Raw genomic sequence first — 21,979 nt, 5'->3', positions numbered from 1 at the left:
TCCTCTCAGTTTAAAGCCATTCCCCCTGTCCTACCACTATCTGCCTGTGTAAAAGGTTGGCCTCTGAAAGAGAACAGATGAGCATGTGTTCTATAAATGATATCCTGCAATGCTTCACCAGCTCCAGGAGCAACACTGCAGCACTGCAGTGTAATGCACATGAAAGCTCTACAGGAAGAAAGCCCCATTTGTGCTCTAAGTGTTAGCAGGAATAATTTAAGAGGTTGTCCCAATAATCTAGATAACCTTCTCATGTAGGATAATGAGATCAGGACACTCTGATTCTCCCAAGAGCAGTGCTATGGCACAGCGTGCCTGCCAGGCTTCATTTCTTTCCCTGAAAGCCTGCAGTGCAATGAAACACTTGGAGATGTGTGCAGGAACCCCACTTGTCACCTTCCAGAACAGCCCCTGGCACATGCTGCCCACCACCTCCCACCAAGACAGTTTTCTAACATTATGAACTTCAGTCTTCATCTCTACTTAACGCAGACAACCAAAAAGAAACAAACCACAAATAATGTCTATTTCTCTCCTTTTTGTTCTGAGCTCTAACAGCAAAGCTCTTTACAGGTTACTTCTCTGCAGAGCAAGACTTGGAAGCCCCCAGGTCATTCTGGACGGGTAACTGAAGTTAAACAGTGTTATCTGTGAGTGTGACACCACTGCTGTGTGGAAAATCCCACACAGGGGACTCAGCAGGACTGACCCTGCTGCCAGCATCCCACGGAGGAGTAAACAAAGCACGCACTCACCAGATAAGAAGCAGCTCTCCAGTCCTCCTCCCCCAGTGTCCTGATCTCCCCAGGTATTCAGACTACATCGAGTTGGAGACAGCATTAACACCACCTGCAGCTTCTTGGCTCATCTGTCCTCCTGCCACAACCTTTGTTTTGCAGCCGTGGCACTTCTCTCATGTCCCAGGACAGGTCTGTGGGGTCCCTCCCTCCACACTCAGGAGCAGCGTTAATTTCTCTCCCAGCTCCCGGGGTACAGCGGCCGCTGCTGACCGAAGGAGCGGGTCTGCTGAGTGCTGAAGGTGGAACGGGAGAGCGGAAGGCGAGAAGAGACGGCGGAGGAGAACGAGGGGCGGCAGAACGCCGCGAGCCTCGGCCGAGGGGCGGCTGCCGCGGGGGTCGGTTTAACGCTTAAGGCGCAGTGCGGCGCTCCACATCAGCGCTGCGTCCCGCAGTGCCCCGGAGCGCTCCGCTCCGCTCCGCCCCTCCCGTCCGCCGCCAGGCCGCGCCGCCTGCGGGAAAGCAGAGGGCGCTCAGCCGGGGCCCGCAGTAAAACACCGCAACATCGCTTTGGGGGCCCGCGGCCGACCCAGACCCACCCGGGGCGGACGCGGCCGCGCTCCTTCGCGCCCTCTCAGCCCCTCGCGCCCCTTTCCCGCCGTCGCCATAGCGACGTTCCCCGCCCCCCGCGGAGCCGCCCTCCCTGCGGCGCTCTGCGCAGGCGCCGCCCCGCCCCCTGGCGGGCTGTGGGTGGGAGCGCAGAAGCCGATTGGCCCGCTCCCGTCCGCGCCGCTCTTCCATTGGCTCCGTCCCGGAAGGGGCGGGAATTTCCACAAGAAAAAGTTTGGGAAGAAGTTGAAGGCGCATGGGCGAGAATTAGCGCTGTTCTCGCGATGCTTCGCGCAGAGATGTTAATGAAGCAATGACTCAGCGGCAGTAGGGGGCGGGGCGGGGCGGGGCGCGGGGAGGACCCTCCGCGTGGGGGCGGTGGGGGAACGCCCCTCGAGGAGGGGATTAACGCAAATAAAGCGGCCGCGGAGGGGTTTGCGTGGGCCGCACCTGTGCGTCACGGGGATCCCGGCTGCCGGTGAGTCACTGCGGCGCGGGGCCGCGGGGGGCGGCTGCTCCCGGTTCGGTGCTGCCCCGGCGCGGTGTCCGTGGGGGCGATGAGAAGGAGCCGGGTGTGGGCTGCGGGACGGCTCTGGGGGGGTGGAGTCCCCGCTCACCGTTCCTGGGCCTTTTCCCAGGTGGGAAGGCTGAGTGTGTGTGAGCGCAGCAGCGTCCTTGTCCCCCATGCTGTGAGCAAGGCAGGGAGGGATGGGAGAAGGGGAGAACTGAGGTCCTTGAGTTTGCACAGCAGTAAGGACCTCACGGTGCTGTACTCGTCATGCCGGTGGGGTTGGCCCGGCCGCGACGGATGTGGGAGGGATGGGGAGGCCCCGGGGAGGACTGGGCTCGGCTTCCCCTGCCTCCGTGTCTGTGCCCAAACTGCTGGCTGATCGGCCTGCCAGCGTGACCCCAACCCCGAGGGGGCTCAGCAGGGACAGGGGTGGCTCTTCTGTGCTACAGGAGCCGGTAAGTGTTCCCTATGGGGTGGAAAGCATTGGGACTGCTCTGTTGGAGCTGCAATGGGGCAAGGAGGAAGCTGCAGGAGTGGCTCAGCTGAGCCGTTCTCTCTGAATCCTGTTATTCACCAGAGTGAATGTCCTCTGTCTGCCCTTTTCCCACCCAGGAGGCCCTTCTGCCTGCCTCAGGCCATGCTGCCATCTGGGACTGATGCAGCCCCTTCTGTGCTCTGACGCAGGGATTTCAGGTGGGTACCCCAGCTCTCTGCTCACTAAGCTGCTCTTTAATGTCACGCCTGTGCTTTTTTGCTATTACTAAGCAGGAGCTCGCCTGGGGAGTGTGGTTTCCGTGGGTGGGGCACTGCATGCTACTGGGTCACTCATGGGACTGAAGGTTTTGTTGGTGCTCGCTTCACATCCTGCTCCTTTTGAGGGAGAAAGGTTCCAGTGCTTAATCTGGATGAGGTGATGCAAGTGTGGAAAAGTGTGGGGCGAGGGGAGGTGTTGAAAGAAGCAGGAACACACTTGCTCCTGGTGCACCAGCATAGCTCTTGTGTGGGTCACTCTGGTGCCTCATATCTCATCTGGATGCACGTCCCTGTGTACCCCCATCTGAATGGCTGGGGTCTGCTACCACATCGTGCAGCTGGTCCCCACTGGGCAAAGGCAGCCTCTGGGCCTGCCTGAATGTTTTTAGGGAGGGGTATAGCACCAAGGGTGTGGGATGTGGGCTGTAGGAAGCAGTATTGCTGTGCTGATCCCTGGAAACTGATTCCCGCTCCTTCTGTCCTTTCATGATTCTCCTCTGGGTTCCAGCTGGCCCTGCTCTGGGTATGAGGGGCTCTCCTGCTCTGACATCAAGTGCTGCAGGTGAGGGTGTTGCCAGAGGTGTCCCAAATTACAGCCTTTGAGTGCAAAGGGGTTTGGACATGCACAACCTCAGCGATCCAAGGGCTCAGAGGGATGCTGCTGAGCAATGTGCTTGGAGTTGAATCTGAAGCATTGCTCTGGGGGGAGAATTTTAAGGAGAAGGGTGGCATAGGGGTGCTAGTGTTCTCAAGGAAGGCTTGCTGAAGCCCGGAGAAGTTGCACACAGCATGGCAGCATTGGGCATTGCCAACATGTTTCTACTATAAACACATCTGTGGCAGGTGAGGAGGGAAGAGCTGGGGCTGCCCTGCAGCTCAGGGTGATGCATGGGGCTGCCCCTGCTGTGTGCCCCCGAAGTCCCCTTTCCCACGCGATCCCCCAGGTCATGGTGAAATCCCATGTGCAGCCTGCCCTGAGTGCAAGGGGAAGTGAATCTGTCTGCCTGTCCCCTTTGCTTGTGTGGGTTTACAGGAATTGTGGCTGTGGAGTAAGCACTGTGGCCACAGAACCACCAGGAGGTGGCTTTGGGGCTGAGTCCCCTGTAGCTGTGTGCCTGTGGCGTGCAGCTGCACTGAGTGTCCTTGGGTCCATTATTCTTTCTCTTCCCTCTGCATTTGTCCTTGCAGGAGAGGTTTCATGCAGGAGCTTGGAGGCCGAGTGGTGCGCTGCCTGTTATGGCCGGTGAGCTGTTTGCTGGGAGAGGGGAACTGGAGAGCAGGGAAGTGGGGAAGAGCCCCAAGGCTTGCCATGCAACGAGGGGGCTCTCAGAGGCTGGGTGGCTGAGAGGCTTCAAGGGATGTGAGGCAGGGGCTGCTCATGAGGATGTGGCCTCTGGGCCTTAGTGCTGAGCCTCCCTTCTGTCCCCCACCTTCCACAGGATGGTTTAGGCAGCTCCTGCAGAAGCCCAAGCAGAGCTCCATCCGCGCATCGAGCAGCTCTCATAGCACTGCCAGCCGCTCACTCTCATCGTCCTCCTCCTCCTTCTCTTCCTCCTCCTCTACTTGGAGCTCCAGCTCCTCCAGCAGCACCAGCACCGCTCTGCCTGGTGGCCGCCCAGCCCCAGTGGACATCAGCTCGAGCAGCGCACGCTGGGCGAAGAGCTATGATGTGTGCATCTGCCACAGTGAGGGGGACCTGGAGTTTGTGGAGGAGCTGGTGTCCTACCTGGAGAGCCAGCCCCAGAGCCTGCGCTGCTTCCTGCAGCTGCGGGACAGCGTGGCGGGCAGTGCTGTGGTGACAGAGCTGTGCGAGGCCGTGCAGAACAGCCACTGTTGGGTGATGCTCATCACCCCCAGCTTCCTGCAGGACCCCTGGTGCAGGTACCAGATGCACCAGGCGCTAGCTGAGGCCCCCATGGCCAATGGGCGAACCATCCCTGTGCTGAAGGACATTGACAGGAAAGATTACCCCAAGGAGCTGAGGAACCTCTACTACATCTACATGGCTCTCAAGGAGAGCAGCTTCAGGCAGATCAGGGACACTGTGCTGCGCTGTGAGTACCCTATGCTCTGTACTTGGGGTGGAACATAACGTCTGCCCTGGGAAGGGGTTGGATCCCTGCACTCTGCTGTTATTAATGTAATTGGTTAATTGGAGATCAATCAGCCTGCTAACAGGGCCCATCTGCTGCCTCCACAGACCTGGAAGAGCTGTGCCGGAGCTCCACGAGTGGAATGGAGTAGCGCCCATTGAGGACACAGGTGTCTGAGCAAAGCTAGAGGGATTTCCACGGGGATTTCAGGGCAATGGGACAAAGTGTTGGCACTGGGGCCAGACCTGAAGACCCCTCATGTCACTGCTGGGCTGCCTTTGTGCCTGTCCAGCTCTGCTGTCCTAAGGGCTTGGGCTCTATAGGGATAATGTATCTTTTGAGTACATCATGCAAACACTAAGTTCCCACCCAGAGGAAGGCTCATGGAGGGGCCTCCAGCATCCTCTAAAGATGAGGGCACTCTGGGTGCTCGGGACCTCCTGTGTGAGATGACGCCGTGAGGAGCCTGCAGCTGGAGCATGTTTGCACTACGTGGGGACGTTATGTTGCACACTGTATGAGGACAAATGCAGTAGTTTTATTTTTCAATCCCTGGCTTTGTGGTTGTTTTGTTTTGTTGGGGGGTGGGGATCAATGAAGGGACCGAGTTGGGTGGGGGGAGCCTGCCCAGATCCTCGCACCCCACACTGCGTGCTGGCGGCTCTGGGCGAGCGCTGGTTGCAGACACCCCGGGCAGTGCAGGTGTGTAGGGGCGGGCAACGTGGGGTACAGAGTCTGCAAAGCTCGCGGCTGTAACGCTGCGGCCGTGGGGTGTGGGGGCCGTGGGGTCGGGCCTGGGGTCCCGGCTGTGGGAGCGGGGTCCTCCGGCCGCCGGGGGGCGCTGTTCCCTCGCGCTCTCCACGCCGTCCCCGCGCGGCCATGGCGGACGGGCCGGCCCCGAAGCGGCGGCGGGAGGAGGAGGAGGCGGCCCCGGGCCCCGGCGCTCCGTTCCCGCTGAGCTCCGTACGGCTGCGGCGGATCCTGCGGGACTCGGCGCGCGAGAAGGCGGCCTTCGTGCACGGCCAGGTACCGGGGAGGGGCCCATCCCCGGGGCGGGGGGCGGGACCCCGCGTCCGTCCGCGCTCACGGCCGCGCCGCCGCAGGTGGCCGGGCCCTCGGGAGAGCCCACGGACGCCGTGCTGATCCTGGAGAAGACCCCTTTCCAGGAGGAGAAGATCGAGGAGCTGCTGAGGAAGCACACCAAGCTGGAGCTGCAGATGCGCAACGACATTTACAGCACGTACCGCCTGTACCCGCCCCCGGAGCTGAGCGGTGAGTGCCCGCCCTGCCCCGTCGCACCGTCACACCGTCCTCCTCCCGATGTCCGCGCCCTCCCGTCCTGACGGCTGCAGCGTGTTCCCCCCGGAGCCCTCTCTTCTGCAAGCTAAACGAGCCCGGCTCCCTCACCCTTCCTCCGCAGGAGAGCTGCTGCAGCTCTTTGGTCATCTTCGTGGCCTCTTCTGGATGCACTGCAGCAGCTCTGCGTCCTCCTCGTGCTGAGGGCTCCAGGGATGGATGCAGTGCTCCGGATGGGGCCTTGGAGGGACCGTCCCCTCCCTGCCCTGCTGCTGCCTCTCTCATGCAGCCCAGGATACGGTTGGGCATTCTGAGCTGCAGGAGTGCACTGCAGGGTCGTGCCCAGCCTTCTGTCCACCAGGACCCTCAGTCCTCCTTGGCAGGGCTGCTCTCAGTGAGCTTTTCTCTGGGATTGCCCCAACCCAAGTGTAACACCTTGCACTTGGCCTTGTTGAACCCACTTTTTGAGCCTGTCCAGGTCCCTTGGATGGTATCCCTTCCTTCTGTGGTGTCAGCTGCACCACTCAGCTTGCTGAGGGTGCACTTGATCCCATCTATGTTGTCGATAAAGATACTGAAGAGCACTGGTCCCAGGAGAGATCCCTAGGGCGTATCACTGAGCACCACCTCTGCCTGGACATAGAGCCTCTGACCACAGCCCTCTGGTTGTGATGAGCCCTCCAATTCCTTATCCACTGAAGAGTTCATCCTTCAAATCCTTATCTTCCCAATTTAGAGACTCTTCAGGGTGTCGTTTTTGTTCTTTTTTTCTCATTGCCTTCTGAGGACAGATAGCTGACGTGCTGGCAGTGGGTTTAAATGCCATTAATTTGCAGCATGTGCTGCAAGCAGACACCATGTCTCTGCCCTTCCCACTGCTCCCCAGCGATTTCACACATCTGTGCATTACGAATTCCTGATTACAAGCTGAATTGGCGGGGTCAGATGAGCAGGCCGAGGTTGTCGTGGAGCAGTGTTGCCTCGTGAATTGGATTTTCATTGCCTGCCACCCTTCAGCTGCTGATGGAGGCTGGCTCAGCCACACTGGTGCTTTGATTTAATGCTGATGTTGGTTCAAGTTCTGGAAGTGTAGTGACTGTGTGTCAGCGCTTCCATAAATGTGATGATAACCAGACAGGTTTAACGCAGTCAAAATCGATCACAGCGTGAAGGAAGTTGTGGCCCCAGGTGGAAATTTCAGGCTGTCTTCGGCCTCCGTTGTGTGGCGGGCAGTGCCGTGGGCTACAGGAGCTCGTGCACAATGTGCTGAGCAGCAGCAGACTTTGAACGGGGAATTGTGGCCGTAGGATTTGCGCCGTGGGTCCCACGAGGTGGCACTGCGTGGCTGGGAGCTGCGCTGTGTGGGCTCCTCCGTGGTGCGCTGCGTTGGCACAAAGGCTCTGAACTCTTATCGTGGTTCTGCTGGCTTCACTTGGAGGAAGTTTGTTTATTGAAATACCTTTGAAATCGCTTTTCGGAGGCGTCCGGGGGTGCTGTGGTTTGTAAAGCAGCGTGTCTCCAGCACAAAGCCAACGGTGGCATCTTGGCCTCCCACCTGGCTGTCTCACAAAGCTGTGTCTCTGTCACTCCAGACAGGACAGGGTTGAGCTGGGGACACTTGATCTCTCTGGTGTCAGCACGTTGTTAAAATTTCACGAGAGAAAGTGCAGCCAGGGTCTGTGCTGTGTGTGACTGGGAGGCATCTCCTGGTCCCTCCTGGCAGCTTGAGGGCTGTCTGCTGCTCTGAAAAATGTCACTTTTCTTCCTGTGAAGAACTGCATTTGCAGATACTTTGCTTGAGATGCTCTCCAGCAGCAGTGCTAGCACCCTGGAGCACTTAGTGTCAGAGAAAGCATGTTTGGGAGGGGAAGGAAATTGCCCTGTTGAGCTGAGTCATGGCCCAAGAAGGGAGTTGACGCAAAGAATGAAGCTAATAAACATTAAAATGATGGATGAGAAGTTCCCTCTGGGGCCGTGTACATTGGGAAGACCCTGGACATCAAGTGATCGTGTAGAGCCCCAGCGTTGCTTGGTGTGGGGCCTGGTTTGGACTCTTGGTCGTGGTGTTAAGGTTTTCTCTTGGCAGTTATGGGTTTGCACTTACTCATAGCCTGGTCAGTGTGGTGTAGAGAGGGTATTTTGCAGAAAAGGTCTACCTTTGGCATTAAGCTGATCTGATCCCCTGGGTCACTGTGTTACACAGAAGAGGAATTCACTGCAGGGATTTTGCAGCAGCCAAACCCCCACACTCAGTTTCTTCCTTCTTGACCCCCCCACCAGCAAGCTGCCCGGAGTGAGGTGCTCACAGCTGCAGGTGACCTGTGCCGTGGCTGAAGCTGGGTCTGCTGATGGCAGAGCAGCTCTGGGAGGGGCTGCCTGCACCTCTCATTAGCTGCCTTCAGGTCCGTGCTTTGTGTGAGTGTGTTTCTCAATGTCCTCTTTGTGGTCCGTGGCCCTGCAGCCAGCTGGGTTTCATGAGAGCTGAAAGCGGATATTTTCTTTCCTCTTTTCCCACCTCCTTGTTTAAGCAACTCAGATGCTGTTTCACCCAGGTAGTAAAGCTAACACAAACTCTGCAATGAAAGCTTGTTTTGTCCTGGTGGTAAAAGCCTGCAGGGCTGGGTGAGTTGCTTTGTTTGCGCCCAGCTTTGTGACAAGGGACGGAAGGGGCAGGCTCAGAGATGCAGGTACCTGCAGCAGGTGGCATCCCTGTGCCCTGGGAATCAGAATTGCACTCTGCAGCTTGAGGACAGGCTTCTGGGGGCAGGAACGTGCCAGAGTGTGTCCTGGCTGGAGGAACTTGGCTTGTTCTGCTTGTCATGGCCACTGGGACAGATGTGCAATGAGTAAAAAGGGAAATGCATCTGAAAACCAGCCTAGTGATAGCGTGCATCTGAAGGGTCACCCGAACCCATGTGATAAAGGAGGAGATGATTTGTCCTCCAAACCCACCTGAATAAGGAGATGATTTGCCAGTGGTCAGTATTCCCCCTGACCACAACGGGTCAAATACTGGAAAAGGAGAGTGTTTGCAGCTCTGCTGTGGGCCAGACTCTGAATGCTGGGCTGGTGTTTTGGGCTCAGCTCTGTGGAGCACAGCTGTAAACACTTCCCCATGTTAACACTGACTGATAGGGGCATGAGGGGAAAGCCATCTCACATTAAGCTCTTGCCATTCCTAAATATCTGTGCACTGCCCTCCCCGCCCCTTGCTCCTGCCTGGGTTTCAATGGCAGCCGACCTCTGCAGGTGTGATGTGCTGACAGAGGAAGTCGCAGCCCTGCTTGCAGCCCAGGGAGCAGGGGCAGCTTTCCTAGCAGGGGAAAGATTTTCCTGGTGCCAAAGGATTGATTGCAAAAGCTTGATGGTTGGAGCAGCACGTTCCCTCCTAGCATCCAGATCCTGGTGATGCATTTGCTCAGCTGACATCTGTTTAGCAAGCAGCTTGTGTTTTCCAGCACAGTGCAGCCTGGCTGCTGAGAGATGTCGTGTTTCATGGCACCTAAGCTATGCTGGTGTAATTCAAGGGCTCTCATCAGTCTGTGCTGGAAGGAGGCTTTGTCTGCTGTGCATGACTGGCAGCTACCTGTCACAGCTCCGTTTACAAGCACGTCTTCATGCTGCAGCCTGAAGCTCACCAACTCAGTCTAAAAATGAGCATAGCTGACAGACGCTCCGACACAGGGTGGAGAAACTGTGGGAGAAATGGGAGAGCGTGGAAGGCAGCGGGGAAACTATTCAGTCATGCAGGAAGTGATGCATATTCCTGCATTCCTGAGCCCAGCAAGGATCTGGTTTCAGGCAGCAGGCGCTGGAGAGACTTGCATGAGCTGCACTGCAGTCTGCAGCACTTCCCAGGGTTGTGCTGCCACGCTCAGCTCGTCTGCAGGGCCCACCTAGCACAGCAGGCTGGCTGCTTAGCGATAATACTACGACTCTGTGATTAAACAGAAGGCTGGAGCCTGAGCAGCAGCAGCCCTTGGGCTGGAGCCAGGCGGGGGATAGGTGCAGGAGAAACAGCAGAGAGGGGTGGGCTGCTCTGGGGGCAGTGGGAGCCGTTCTGTGCTGTGCTGCAGCTCTCGAGAGGCAGTGACTCAGATCCTCTTTCCCACACTGCCTGCTCAGCCAGCGCCCACCACGTCCTCTCCATCCCGAGATGAGAAGCAGAGGCCAGACAGCTTGGCACAGTCCCCAGCAGCACACTCTGCTTGCCCTGGCATGCGCCGGCCTTGGAGGGTGAGAGAGCTCTTGAAAGCATTCTCCTTTTCGTGTGCTTTTGTTTCATGCTGCAGCGAAAGCCCCAGATGTCTGTGGGGTGGCTTGGCTTTAAAAGGGGAAACTGAGGATGGTGCAGAAAGTTGTATGCAACATGCAAGATGTTGCAGAGGAGGAGCTTACAAGAGTGCAAACAGTTCTCCTTTCAGCTTTGTGTGCTTGATGCTCTGCACCTGGTAGCTGATAGGACTGTAAACCAAAGCGTGTGGGTTTCCTATTAGCACAGGGAGGAAAAGTGTCCTTGCCCTGCCTGCCTCTCTCAGCTCCTTTACACTGATATAAAACAACAAATAAATGGTGATGGCCTTTGTGGTACTGCCTCCGAGTTCTTGAGTGGGGTGAGAAGTGAGTGGGTTTTTTGCACTCTGCAGAGGAGAAGCTGTAAGGTCGTGGGGGATCTGAGCTGGTCTGTGCAGTGGGGCTGCCCAGCACTGCATCCCACACGTGAGGGCTCGGGCTCTTATCTCTTGCCTTTCCCCAGTGCTTTTTTTGGGTCCTTTTTGAGCAAGGAGTGGAGGAGCTGCAGCCTCGTCTTCGTGTATTACATCACCCTGCTCCAAGTGCTAATCGAGCCCTGGAAAACAACCTTGTTTGAACATGTGTACAGTGGGAATCGGACCAGACTGCCCTTGTGGTTTGCATTTTCATATTTCATGTTACCAGCATTTTCCTGTGGATTTCATTAAGCTGGGTTTGGCATGGAATGAAAAGACAGTCTCTCCCAGATCGTGCAGTGCTGACCTTAAAAAGACAGAGACCAAAAAAAAAAAAGCCCAAAAAAGACACCCACCCTAAGTCCTGGCTTTAAGAACAAATAGATATTTATATTGCATGTCTGGCTAGCATATATTTGTCTATGAAGTGTGTGGCACAGCTGCTTCATGCTGCTGCTTTTTGTGGCAGCAGCAAAAGCCATTGCAGAGCTTGGGCACATGCTAGGAAAGCTGAGGGACTTCGTTGGGGTCAGGAGGTGTTGTCCTCCTGTCTTCAGTGGGGTTCAGTGTTCTGTCCGTGGGGCAGGCAGGGAACTGACCCACGTGGCTATCACGCGTCCGTCCTTGGGCAAAGAGGGATATTTCTCAAGTGCTTTACTGCCGTGAGTGAGGTTTACTGCTGCCAAGGCTGGAGCTGCCAGCTCGGTGAGGCACACGCTGCAATCCTGTTTAGTGTCACGGAAAATACACCTCTAAGTTCTAATCTCAAAGTAAACAGAAGTTGTTTTCTTTAAGTGAAAGTAACCAGCTGAAGCTCTGTGGCTGCCAGCTGGTGCAGGGGAGTGCTGAATCATAGCCCTGCACTCATCCCCAGCCGCCCTGCTGCCTTCCAGATGTGTCCCTCTGTCCTCGGGGCTGAGCATCCTTGTGGCTGGGAGCTTTGGGAGGAGCAGTGCCTGCCCTTGGCTCATCCACGTGCTCCTTCTGGGGAGATACTCTGAGAGATGAAGGCCATGTGCACAAGGAGGGTTTGTTCCTGTGCGTGGTGCAGGGTGTGGGATAGTGGAGAGGCTTGAATGCAGGCAGGAGGATGGCCTGGATGTCATGGGGCTGCCCCAGGCCCTGTGCTGAAAGAGGCTTTCAGAGGAGCTGCGTTTTGCATTGTGAATGCAGGGAGCTTTGGGGCTGACATCCTGATTGGAGTGTGATGGAGCAGGACGGGGTGGATGGAGTCAGAATGGAATTGCTTATCACAGCAGGAGCTCTTCTGCTTTTCTTCCTGTATCCCATCTACTGTCTTTTCTGTGGACGCCAGCAGTCCCGATACCATCGTGGCAGCTTTGCTGCTTGAGCTCACAAGGGGCTGGTGAAGTGCCTGTCCTCATTTTATAAGCTTTCAGTTCTGCTCCTGCTACCCCAATGGAAGATGCTGTCCTAATCCTGTTCTCTGGGAGCCACAGCGTGCCCTCAAACACAGCATGGCTGTGCTCAGAGGGACTCTCCAAGCTGTGTCAAACAGAGTTTTGGCTCCTCAGCTGCTTCAGAATCAGGCTGCATCATCTTGGAGCTGAATGGGGAGCTGAGCTGCTTCGAGTGGGCTGTGTGCAGTCAGGAGCAGCTGTATTCACCTTCCTCACTGCTGGAGATTGGGTGGCTGCACTGAAGCCACATCCAAAGGGAGGAACAAAACTTAAGGGAACGTGGGTGAGGGCAGATTCCTCCAGCAGCTGCTGAACTGATGCAGCTCAGGCAGTGCTCTGAGTGTAAGTGCTGTCAGCTCCATCACCCTGCAGCTCCACATCCCCTGCCCCTGCCTGCCAGCCCTGCTGGTAGCTTTGTGCAGCCCTGCTGCGTGCAGCTCATGGGATGCCTGCTTTCATGGGTGGAGAGAGGTTCTTGGTAGCATCTGCTTTAGCCTCAGATGGAAGAATGAGGAACATGCTTCTCTGCCCTGGGTAGCATTGCTGTGCGCTGTTTCTGTTTTACTTGACTGCACATAAACTCTTCCCTGGGAGCCCCAGATCTGCCCTGATGTTGCTGATACATCTGAAAAGTGAATGTGGGAAAAGTTTCACGCAGCGTTCCCTTCCACCTGAACTGGAAATACTGGCTCTGGCTGTGCCGACAGCTTCTCGTGCTCCTTGGTGCAGATGCACTGAGCTCCTTTCCTTGATGACAGAAGGAGCCCTGCTGGTTAAGGTGCTTGTTTGCCATCTGTGGCAGATCTCCCCTGCTATTGTAATGGTATATTTTTGAAATACGTTACTGTGGCATTTATTAGAGGGCAAAAACAGGTTTATGAGGAACTAAATGAAGTAACTTGAGTTTCACCTGTGATCATAATTCACTATTTCTTTTTTTTTTTTTCTTTCTAGAGATAAAAGCCACAGTGGTGTACCCTGCCACAGAAAAACACCTTCAGAAGTATCTTCGTCAGGAAGTGCACCTGATCCGTGAAACCTGGGAGGACTACAAGAACATAACTCTGCCCTTCATCCAGTCCCAGAGCTTCAGCATCCAGGTACGGGCAGTGCTGCTCCTCCAGGCAGGGGCTCTGCACCCCTCTGCAGGGTGGAAAGCCTGGAGGAGGAGATACTTCAGACACTGAAGTGGTGACCCTCCCTTTGACAAACTCGTTGAGTTCTGTTTGCTCAGGTATGAGAGTGGATTTGGTGTGAGAGCAGGGTTCTCAAGTCGTTTCTTTTTTCATAGCAGTCTTGGTTTTGGTACTGCACAGCTGCCAGAGGCTGCACCTCTAGGAGCTGCTCATGGCCTCAAGCGTTGCGTTCATGGCATGCTGGTCTCACATTCCTCTGCCCAAACCAGACCTGACAGTGTGCCTGCAAGTCAACAGTTTCTGCAGAGCTCGCCATTCACGGGAGCTCTGGGGACAGAAGCAGGGCTCTGCCTGTCTTTGGCCTTCCTCTTTCACATGTTGGGCTGTCAGATGTCTCTTCCACCAAATGCTTGTGAGCTGGTTTCTGCACTAAGTAGGCAGATGGAAACACATTCCTGCCAACCTTCAGGAGCAGCTGCCTTATCTGTGCTGGGAGATCTTGGTCTGACCATTAGTCCTCTGAGATTTGATAATGCAGTTTCTTGTCTTGATCTATTGGTCAAAAGGAAGAGGAAATGTGAAGGGTCACAGAAGTATTGGAGGACTACAGAGGAGGCTCTGTTTTCTGCCTGGAGGATGCAAAGTGTGGCTACTTTCAGTATAATAGTTCTATTGTGGTGCCAGCTTGTGGACATGTGTTGTCTTCCCTAGGCTGGAAAGAGCAAGAGCAGCCAGCTAATGAGTGCTGATTGCACAAGGCAGCAATGATTTACAGCTCTGCTCATCTGATGTGTGAACTTATCGGGGTGCACATGGGCTGGCACTGCTCAAAAAGAGGTGGTGTGAAAAAGTAGCTGCAAACTTTAATTTCCTGCTTAGCTTCCTGCTCTGCTTCTCTCAGGGTCACAGGGCACAGCAGTCTTGTGCCACGCTTTCCATGATCTCTGAGAATTAATCCAGGATGTTATCACTAGGGAGAAAAGAGTGGGAACTTAAGAAAGGACCAAGGTAAGAGAGGTTGGTTTGTCCCTAAGGAGATGTATTCAAGTCAGTTCACAATGATCCTAAGTTTGGATTAGGTTAATTAAACTCCTGACAGAGTTCCCAGCAGGGCTGTCTTTCATCTCCAGCATCTGTTGTACGCAGCAGCCCCTGAGCCAGCTTGCCCCCTGTGTCTGCGGGGCAGCAGTGGCTTGGTGCTCCCACACCCCTGGGGCCACAGCAGGGTTTTGTGCCTAAGCTTGATGGGGAGGTGAGCGTGGTGGTGATTAGTGTTGCACGTAGTTTAGCTGTTTGCTGTACCCTTAATGCTAAAACAGCTGTGGCACTTCTCCAACCTGGGTATCTCAGGTACGACTTCTTTCTTTGGTGGAAGGGCCACTGGTGTTTCAAAACGATTGCAGCTTCCGAAGCCTCAGCAATTCCTGCTGCCTTGCTTCTTTCCCTAGAGATCTGATTAGTGCTGGAAGTCTTCAATAGAACTCCAAGAACTGCTAGCAACTAGAAGCCAAGCTGCAGCTCTCCCTGTGAAAGAGGACCTTTGTGCAAGAGGGTGGGTGGGCAGCTTGTAACCAGGACAGGCAATCTTCTAGACATGAAGGTGCTTCCTGTGAGGTGTCTTATCTTATCAGTTACCCGTGTTTGACAGTGGAGACTTGTGTCTGGGTGGTGCTTTGCTCCAGGGGTGGTATTCCTCTGCAGAGTCTGAGGTCCCCCGTCCTTCAGTTCTCCCCCCCAGCTGCCCAGCTAGGAGCACAGGGGATAACCAGAGCAAGGATCACTGGCAATCTGGAGGCCGGAGCTTTAAGTATAGAGGAAGAAGAGCGGTGAGCTGTTTCTAACCAGTCAGGAAACGTGATTTGCCCAAGCAAACACAGCCCTCTCATCCCGCAGAGTGCTAGCTGCCAGTGACAGGAGCCCTGTCCAGCCTCGAAGCAATCCACTGCTTCCTTTGTGAATGGAAAGATCAGCTGGGTTTCCTTTCCAGAGCTCGTTGTAAAGGTTTCAGGGCAGCGTGGGGTGTGAAAGGTGCATGGAGGCGTGGAGCTGTGAGAGGCACTGCGGGGCCCTGGGGGAGCTGAGCTCTGCCTGTGCTGCTGCAGGGCTGTGGCTGCTGGCACGGAGCATGCGCGAGTGGTGGAGAGCTGCGAGACCCCGTTGAGCAGAATTATCTCCAAATCCTCTTACAAGCAAATACAACAATTTCTAAACCACCTCTCTCCAATACCTCATCTCCAGCTGTGGCCGATTCTGAATGCTCGGGAGGAAAACAAAATGCCCTGAATGATGTACCAGGCAGCAGTGCTGTGCCGTGGGGTCAGAGGGCATCTTTTAACTGAAGTGCCTCTAATAGCCCGGAGTTTGGTGGAGTGTTTTATGGATAATTAACTACAAATTTTGTTGGCCAGGAAATTATTTGGTCTTCTTTTTTTTCATGTTCTACTTGCAATGAATACAGACTAATCCGTGAGCCCGGGCTAAATGTGCCTGAGCTTTTTGCTCTGCTGGTTTCTAAATCACATGTTTCTCTTTCAGTGGGTGTATAATATCCTGGAGAAGAAAGCAGAGGCTGATCGAATCATCCATGAAAACCCAGACCCTCTCAATGGCTTTGTTCTAGTTCCAGATTTTAAGTGGAATCAAAACCAGGTTTGTTTTTGGAGGGATGCTGCCTGTTGCGAGGCAGTACGGAGGAAATGTCCACCTCTGTATCACTGACAGCCCATTAATGAAACTTTTAGGAGGGGAATGCATCCTTCCTGTTCACACTGTAATTAAGCAGTGATGTTACCAGCGATTCAGGGCCTTTTAGGATGTGCTAATTGTGGACACTGCCAGATGCAGACTGTCCTCACTGCTGCTTGGTGATTTATTTATTAGCTTCACTTTCTCTTTCCTCTATTAGCCCGAGTGCTGTCACGATGTGTTGGAGCTGAAATCCAGCTGCCTGCTTGTTCCTGATGAATTCCTTTGTTTGGGTTTTTGTCAGCCTAAATATTAGGCATAAATCAGGCAGATGTGTCATCCTTCCAATTAACTCTCCTGCACACAGTATTAAACAGATGGTTGTTAGCTTATGAGCAGCTGCTTAACCCCTCGCTGGAGCGGCCACTTGTTGAGATTCAGAGGTTTTAGCCCAGGCTGTAATCCTAAATTGAGTGGCTCATTATTTCCTTTGACTCCAGCTCAATTCATGTGGCACTTGTATGGCCTGGAGACATCAAGGCCCGCGGCGTGCCTGCGGAGATGAAACACCCCCGGCTCAAAGAAGCAAGGCTCCAGGCCTCGGCCGAGTCAAGAAGTCCCCTTCATGTTTCTGATCCTCAGAACCTCTCTGTGGGTGGCACCGAGGGAAAGTTTGATGAAAACTTAGAAATTAGAGCTAAAAATAATCCTGCTTGGGAGCTCTTAGCACGACACGATTCTGCATCTCTGTGCTGAGCGTGGGCTGGGGCAGCTGGGAGGCAGGAGGGCCCATTCCTGCCCTTCTGGGGGTTACTGGAGGTGAGGACAGGTAAGTTACTGCAGGGCGGCCCATGCAGCCCATGAATTCCCCACGTCAGCTGTTCTGAAAATCCCGTGCCTAGTTGCTGTGGGGCAACTGAGCTTTAATTTCCATTGCCTGGTGCCCCGCGAGGTGGTGGCAGCAGTACTCAGCAGTCCTAGGGAGTTAATTCTCAGCAGTGTGCTGTCCCTGTCCTCGCTCTGAGCAGTCTCAGTGTGAATTCTTTCTCTCTGGAACCAAACTGTGCAACTCACACAGTGTTGAAGGCAGATGGGCTTTAAGTTGGAGCCAGGTTTCCCTGCACACCTGCTGTACACAGTGCAGTTAGGGAGTGCCTGGGTGGCAGGATTTCCCCTCAGGGGAGGTTTCCCCATGCTGCTGTGGTTTGCTTCTGATCTGAACTGGATCTTCTTGATTTCTTCCCCACAGCTGCACTCGCTGGGTGCCCTCGCTGCCTCTGCAGCAGCACAGCCACATCCCCAGGGCAGGGCTGCCCTCGGGCCCCCCAGGCTCTGTGGGAATGCTGAGCTGGGGACGTGGATGTGCTCCGCGCAGGTACTTTCTCCCCAGTGGTAGGGGCTGTTGATAGCTGGATGCTTTCTGTCTTTTAAAAAGCATAGATCTGGACTCTTGACGTCGTGATTCCTTGCCCTGAGAGGAGGGCTTCCAGGACCTGTAGCCCTTGTGCTGCCTGTCTCTTCCCAAGCAGATGAGCAAGCATCCCAGCAAGGGGTGCTGAGTGCTGTCGTGTTGAGGGGGTATGTGCCTGGCTCCTTTCTGAGGCTGACATCAGAAAGGTTCGAGCTGGTTTTCCCACCTTGCAGGCAGTTGGATGTGAGCTCAGTAGTGCCTTTTAAGTGAGACTTTACCATAAATGAATAACTTGAGAGAAACCAGGCAGGTTTGAGTCCAACATGTCTCAAGACCTAATGTATTAGATGAAACATGGGAGCTGTCAGATGAGATCTCATCCCTGCAGCTGCACTTCAGAGCCCTCGGCTGTTCACATTTCACTCACCCAAGCAGCCATAGGCTGCTAAATTAAATAAGAGTGTGAGATAGGGCTCCCAGCAGCATTCATTGAACCCACCTGCAGCACAGGTCTGGAATTCTGTCCAACAGCATCGTGTTGTGCTAGCTTAGCAGTTTGCTAAGTGCACCTTCACCCCTTTGGGCTGATGGATGGAGGGACGTTCCCTGCCTGTGTGCTGCTGCTCAGTGCCTCTGCTGCTGCTGAGTGGGGCTGGCCAGGAGCACGTGCTGCGTGTTGGGATGTGGGTACCTAAAAGTGCAGCAGCAGCAGTGTGACAGCTCAGCTGTGCAGAGCAAGCAAGTCCTGGTTAGCCGTGGTGCTGGACAGCCCCTTTAGATCCCTCCAGCTTTTCTCTTCTCAAATCCACAGGAGCCCCGAGGCGTTGCCTGAAATGGTGCCGTACATGACATCATTGAGGGCCTTTTTAGGCAACAGGCTTATTTGTTTCAAACAGCAACATACAGATGTTCTAAGGAGAGGAGATGTTTGCTTTTCCCCTGTGAGCCAGCTCTGGTTTGAAGAGGACAAACTAATAGGCCATCTTCTTCTGGAGCTGTGTGCAGGCTGCTGTGGGAGTCGGGTCGCACCACGAGGATGGCTGTGTTGGCTGGATGCAAATACAGGCTTTGTACTCAGAGAGTCCCAAGACAGACTTCTTCAAGCATCTTTTGGCACAGACATGTGTTTTGAAATAGCCAGATGGATTGCTTATAACTCTGAAAAGATCTGCTGGGCCGTGGATATCTAAACCCTTTGCTACACGGTGTTTATATTGTTAGAAAACCACTAACTAAACTGAAGGAGGCAGGGATTAAGTGCTGCAGAAAGGGGCTGGTGCTTGCAGGAGATTTGGCTTTGGAAATGCAGGCAGTTGGGACGTGGCCTCGAGCAGCTGCTGGCCAGCACACGGTGCACAGAGCACAGGTAGGTCTGGGTGGGAGTGACTCTCAGCTGCAGATTCTGCTGAAGAGCATCGTTATTAATGGTGGGGTGTGAGCCCGGGTCTCATCCTGGCTGCCTCCACGCAGCCTGTTCCCTATACAGGGGACTTCATCTCTGTGTTTATCATCTCCTGGGCAGCAATGCCACGAAACTGTCTGACTGATTTTTATAAAACATACAGTGATCCATGACCTCCTGTTTCACTAAACATTTAATTCAGTCAGAGCTTCCGGAGATGCCAAAGGTTGTCAGAGCTCTGCGGGGCTGTCAGGTGACAGATGGGCACTTGAAAATAGTTATTTATAGAACTGGAGTGACTGGAGAACGACCCACTGTTAGTTCAGGGGCAATGTGGGAAGCTTTTCATTCGGAAAAATCTACAATCACAGCTTTGGCTGCTGGAATTCACTGCAAATCCTCCCTGAGCACGGAGGTAAGCCATCCTCTTGCTCTGCAGAAAGGCTGAGCTCAGCTCTGCTGTTCAGTTCCCCGCTGCCTAGGCAAGTGCTGCACCTCTGCTGCCCTGTGAGAAAGGCTCAGTTTGCTCTGCACTTCTGAAGTGTTTGAGGAGAGTTGCAGGGGTTTGGATCTAGGATTCCACGTAGCTTGGAGGTTGGTGAAAGAAGTCAGCAGGTAGTGTGTGTGCACATGACAGCACAGCAGAAAGTTCTGTTGAGCCTCCACCTGCTTTCTGTTGTAAGCATCATCCTCTTCTTCCTCCTCTGTCTCTGCCTCCCCACAGCTCGAAGACCTCTACCTGATAGCCCTCGTTCACCGCCGCGATGTGAAGTCACTCCGGGACCTCACAGCAGAGCACCTCCCTTTGCTGAAGAACATCCTGCAGGAAGGCAAGGTGAGTGCAGGCAGGCAAGGTGAGTGCAGGCAGGCAGGGTGAGTGCAGGCAGGCAGGGTGAGTGCAGGCAGGCAAGGTGAGTGCAGGCAGGCAAGGTGAGTGCAGGCAGGCAGGGTGAGTGCAGGCAGGCAGGGTGAGTGCAGGCAGGCAAGGTGAGTGCAGGCAGGCAAGGTGAGTGCAGGCAGGCAGGGTGAGTGCAGGCAGGCAGGGTGAGTGCAGGCAGGCAGGGTGAGTGCAGGCAGGCAGGGTGAGTGCAGGCAGGCAAGGTGAGTGCAGGCAGGCAAGGTGAGTGCAGGCAGGCAAGGTGAGATGCTGCTGCAGCTCGCTGCCCCAGCTCAGCACCTGCAGTGCGTGCCTGGTGTGGCAAAGAGCCGCTCGCTGCGTGGACACCAACAGCTCCCTCCTGAGCTCTTCCCCATTGTTCCTCTGCTGTAAAATCCCTATTTCAGCAGGGGCATTTTTTAGCAGGTGGAGGAGACTTTTGTCCTTGCATTCACCCCGTGGTGTGAGCTGCCTGGGGAGGATGCTGTCTCATTTTTGCAGCGTTGCTGTGCTGTGTTGTGTGACCGTGCGATGTGGGGATGCATGGCACTGCAGCACCAGGCCCTGGGAAGAGCAGAGGGGGGGAAATGGAGCAGGGTAATGGAAAGAGGGCACTTTAAATCCTCTTTGCGCTCCAACTTGCATGCTCTTGAGGCCAGATACATTACAAGTGTCCTGAAGTGCTCCAGGCGCTGAGCAGGGCTCACTGCCTAGCAAAGCAGCCAGGCTCCGTGGGGCCATGGGAAGAGTTTTCTGATTTCCTCTCCTCCTCAGTTTAGACCCTCTCATGGGAGATGGTGGGGGGAGGTGTGAGTGCCTCCCCTGCCCGTTTAGGTTCCTGAGGCGGCAGCAGAGCCTGCTCTGTGCTTGCCTTACAAGGGTCTGTCTGCTGGGAATCCCCTCCCAGTGCTGCCCTGCTAGCCTGGACACACCGCCTCAGTCCTGGAGGCCTCGGTGGCTTTCCTTTCCCCCTGCAGCCACCAGGCATCATTTGCACATTGCCACGTGGTGCTGAGTGCTCGTGCTGGGGCTGAAGCTTTCCTGCATGGCTCGAGAACAGAAATATATTTCTACTGCTGTCTTTGGCCTCGTGCTGTTCCATCTCATGTCATTGCAGTGCATGCTAGGAGAAGGAAGCATCTTTCTGGAAGGGGCTAGAGAGGTGTGGATGTGTCTGGGAGTCCACCCTTCCCTCTGGAGCGAAGCGTTGCTCTTCTTTAAGAAGAAAACACCCTCTTCCTCTTGGCAGCCTGGCTGGGAATGAAATCTGAGCACTGCCTGCCTTGGAACCGGGACATTTTCCTGCAGCCAGCAAGCTCCTCACCTCTCTCCCCTTTCAGAAGTGTCTGCTGCAGCTTTGTCTGCAGTGAGCTCAGCGTCGATCTCCTCCTGCTGTGCTAACACTGCCTTTGGATCCTCCCAGCCCTTCTCTCTGGCTGGTGGCTGTTCAGGGCACGCTTGGTAATGGGCCCTATAGATCAGTGTGCGATAGCTCCCTTCACTGCATTAGAAATTTGGAAAGTAATTGCACTAGGGAAAGCAGAGATTAATTAAGAGATTAGCCAGGGGATTGCAGTGTGCTGAGCAGCAAACCGAGCCAGCGTGCGGAGTTCACTGTTGCTGTTTCTAGCTTTAATTACACTGACTGGTAACGGGATCCTGCAACTTGCTGAGTGAGCCAGGGAGATAAGGGAGGAATGGAAAACAAAGAGCAGGGCATGCGTCCTGCACAGTGCTGGCAGGAAGGGGCTCTGCCCGTCTCCGTTTCCCCATCCCTTACCGTAAGGAGGGAGGAAGCAGCATTTCACTTTGCCCCCCCTCGCGGCTCGGACTCCCCTGGGCAGCGGTGTGAGCAGAGCTCCCTCTTCCAGGTGTTTATTTAACAGCTTCCCTCCATGCTTTTGCTGCCTGAACCTCCTCGGGCAGTGTGAGTCCTTGTGCAGGCGCAGGGTGTGGTGGGGGGCTGCACGTTCCTTGCACGTGGGGGCTCCCACCGCTGTCCTGTGGTGTCCTTAGGAAGCCGTAGCGAAGCGCTTCGGCGTGCCCGGCTCCCAGCTGCGCGTCTACCTGCACTACCAGCCCTCCTACTTCCACCTGCATGTGCACTTCACTGCCCTGGGCTACGACGCCCCGGGCAGCTCTGCTGAGAGAGCCCACCTGCTGGAGGACGTGGTGGACAACCTGCTCCTGGACGTGGGCTACTACCAGAAGCGGGCGCTGACCTTCGCTCTGCGCGCCGACGAACCTCTGCTCAAGAAATTCCAGGAGGTGGGAAGAGTGTGAGCCAGCAGAGCCCAACGTGGAGCTGCTTTTTAATCCCTGGATCCCAATAAATCCCT

General features: G+C 55.0%; 2 protein-coding genes across 3 annotated transcripts; both read left to right on the top strand.

The window, feature by feature from the left end:
* The first annotated feature begins 3,092 nt into the window (after positions 1-3,092).
* On the top strand, positions 3,093-5,066 carry TIRAP (TIR domain containing adaptor protein). Of its 2 annotated transcripts, XM_065738337.1 has the most exons (4): positions 3,093-3,172; positions 3,799-3,853; positions 4,050-4,664; positions 4,811-5,066. In XM_065738337.1, exons 2-4 carry the CDS (start codon positions 3,847-3,849, stop codon positions 4,852-4,854), a joined length of 666 nt encoding a protein of 221 aa, XP_065594409.1. In that variant the 5' UTR covers positions 3,093-3,172; positions 3,799-3,846; the 3' UTR covers positions 4,855-5,066. The 2 variants fall into 2 exon arrangements, with proteins under 2 accessions (XP_065594409.1, XP_065594408.1); XM_065738336.1 differs by lacking the exon at positions 3,799-3,853 and having other exon boundaries at positions 3,099-3,172.
* Positions 5,067-5,582: 516 nt separating this feature from the next.
* On the top strand, positions 5,583-21,974 carry DCPS (decapping enzyme, scavenger). The gene is made up of 6 exons (XM_065738584.1): positions 5,583-5,729; positions 5,807-5,975; positions 13,084-13,229; positions 15,801-15,914; positions 19,488-19,598; positions 21,657-21,974. The coding sequence occupies exons 1-6, from the start codon at positions 5,583-5,585 to the stop codon at positions 21,921-21,923; spliced, it is 954 nt and encodes a 317-aa protein (XP_065594656.1). The 3' UTR covers positions 21,924-21,974.
* The last annotated feature ends 5 nt before the right edge of the window (positions 21,975-21,979 follow it).

Source organism: Cyrtonyx montezumae, unplaced genomic scaffold (genome assembly GCF_038088225.1).
Source record: "Cyrtonyx montezumae isolate F1298 unplaced genomic scaffold, pur_monq_1.0 scaffold_22, whole genome shotgun sequence".
Lineage (NCBI taxonomy): Eukaryota > Metazoa > Chordata > Aves > Galliformes > Odontophoridae > Cyrtonyx > Cyrtonyx montezumae.
The sequence above is the reverse complement of the archived record's forward strand: the minus strand, read 5'-3'. Positions and strand labels throughout refer to the sequence as shown.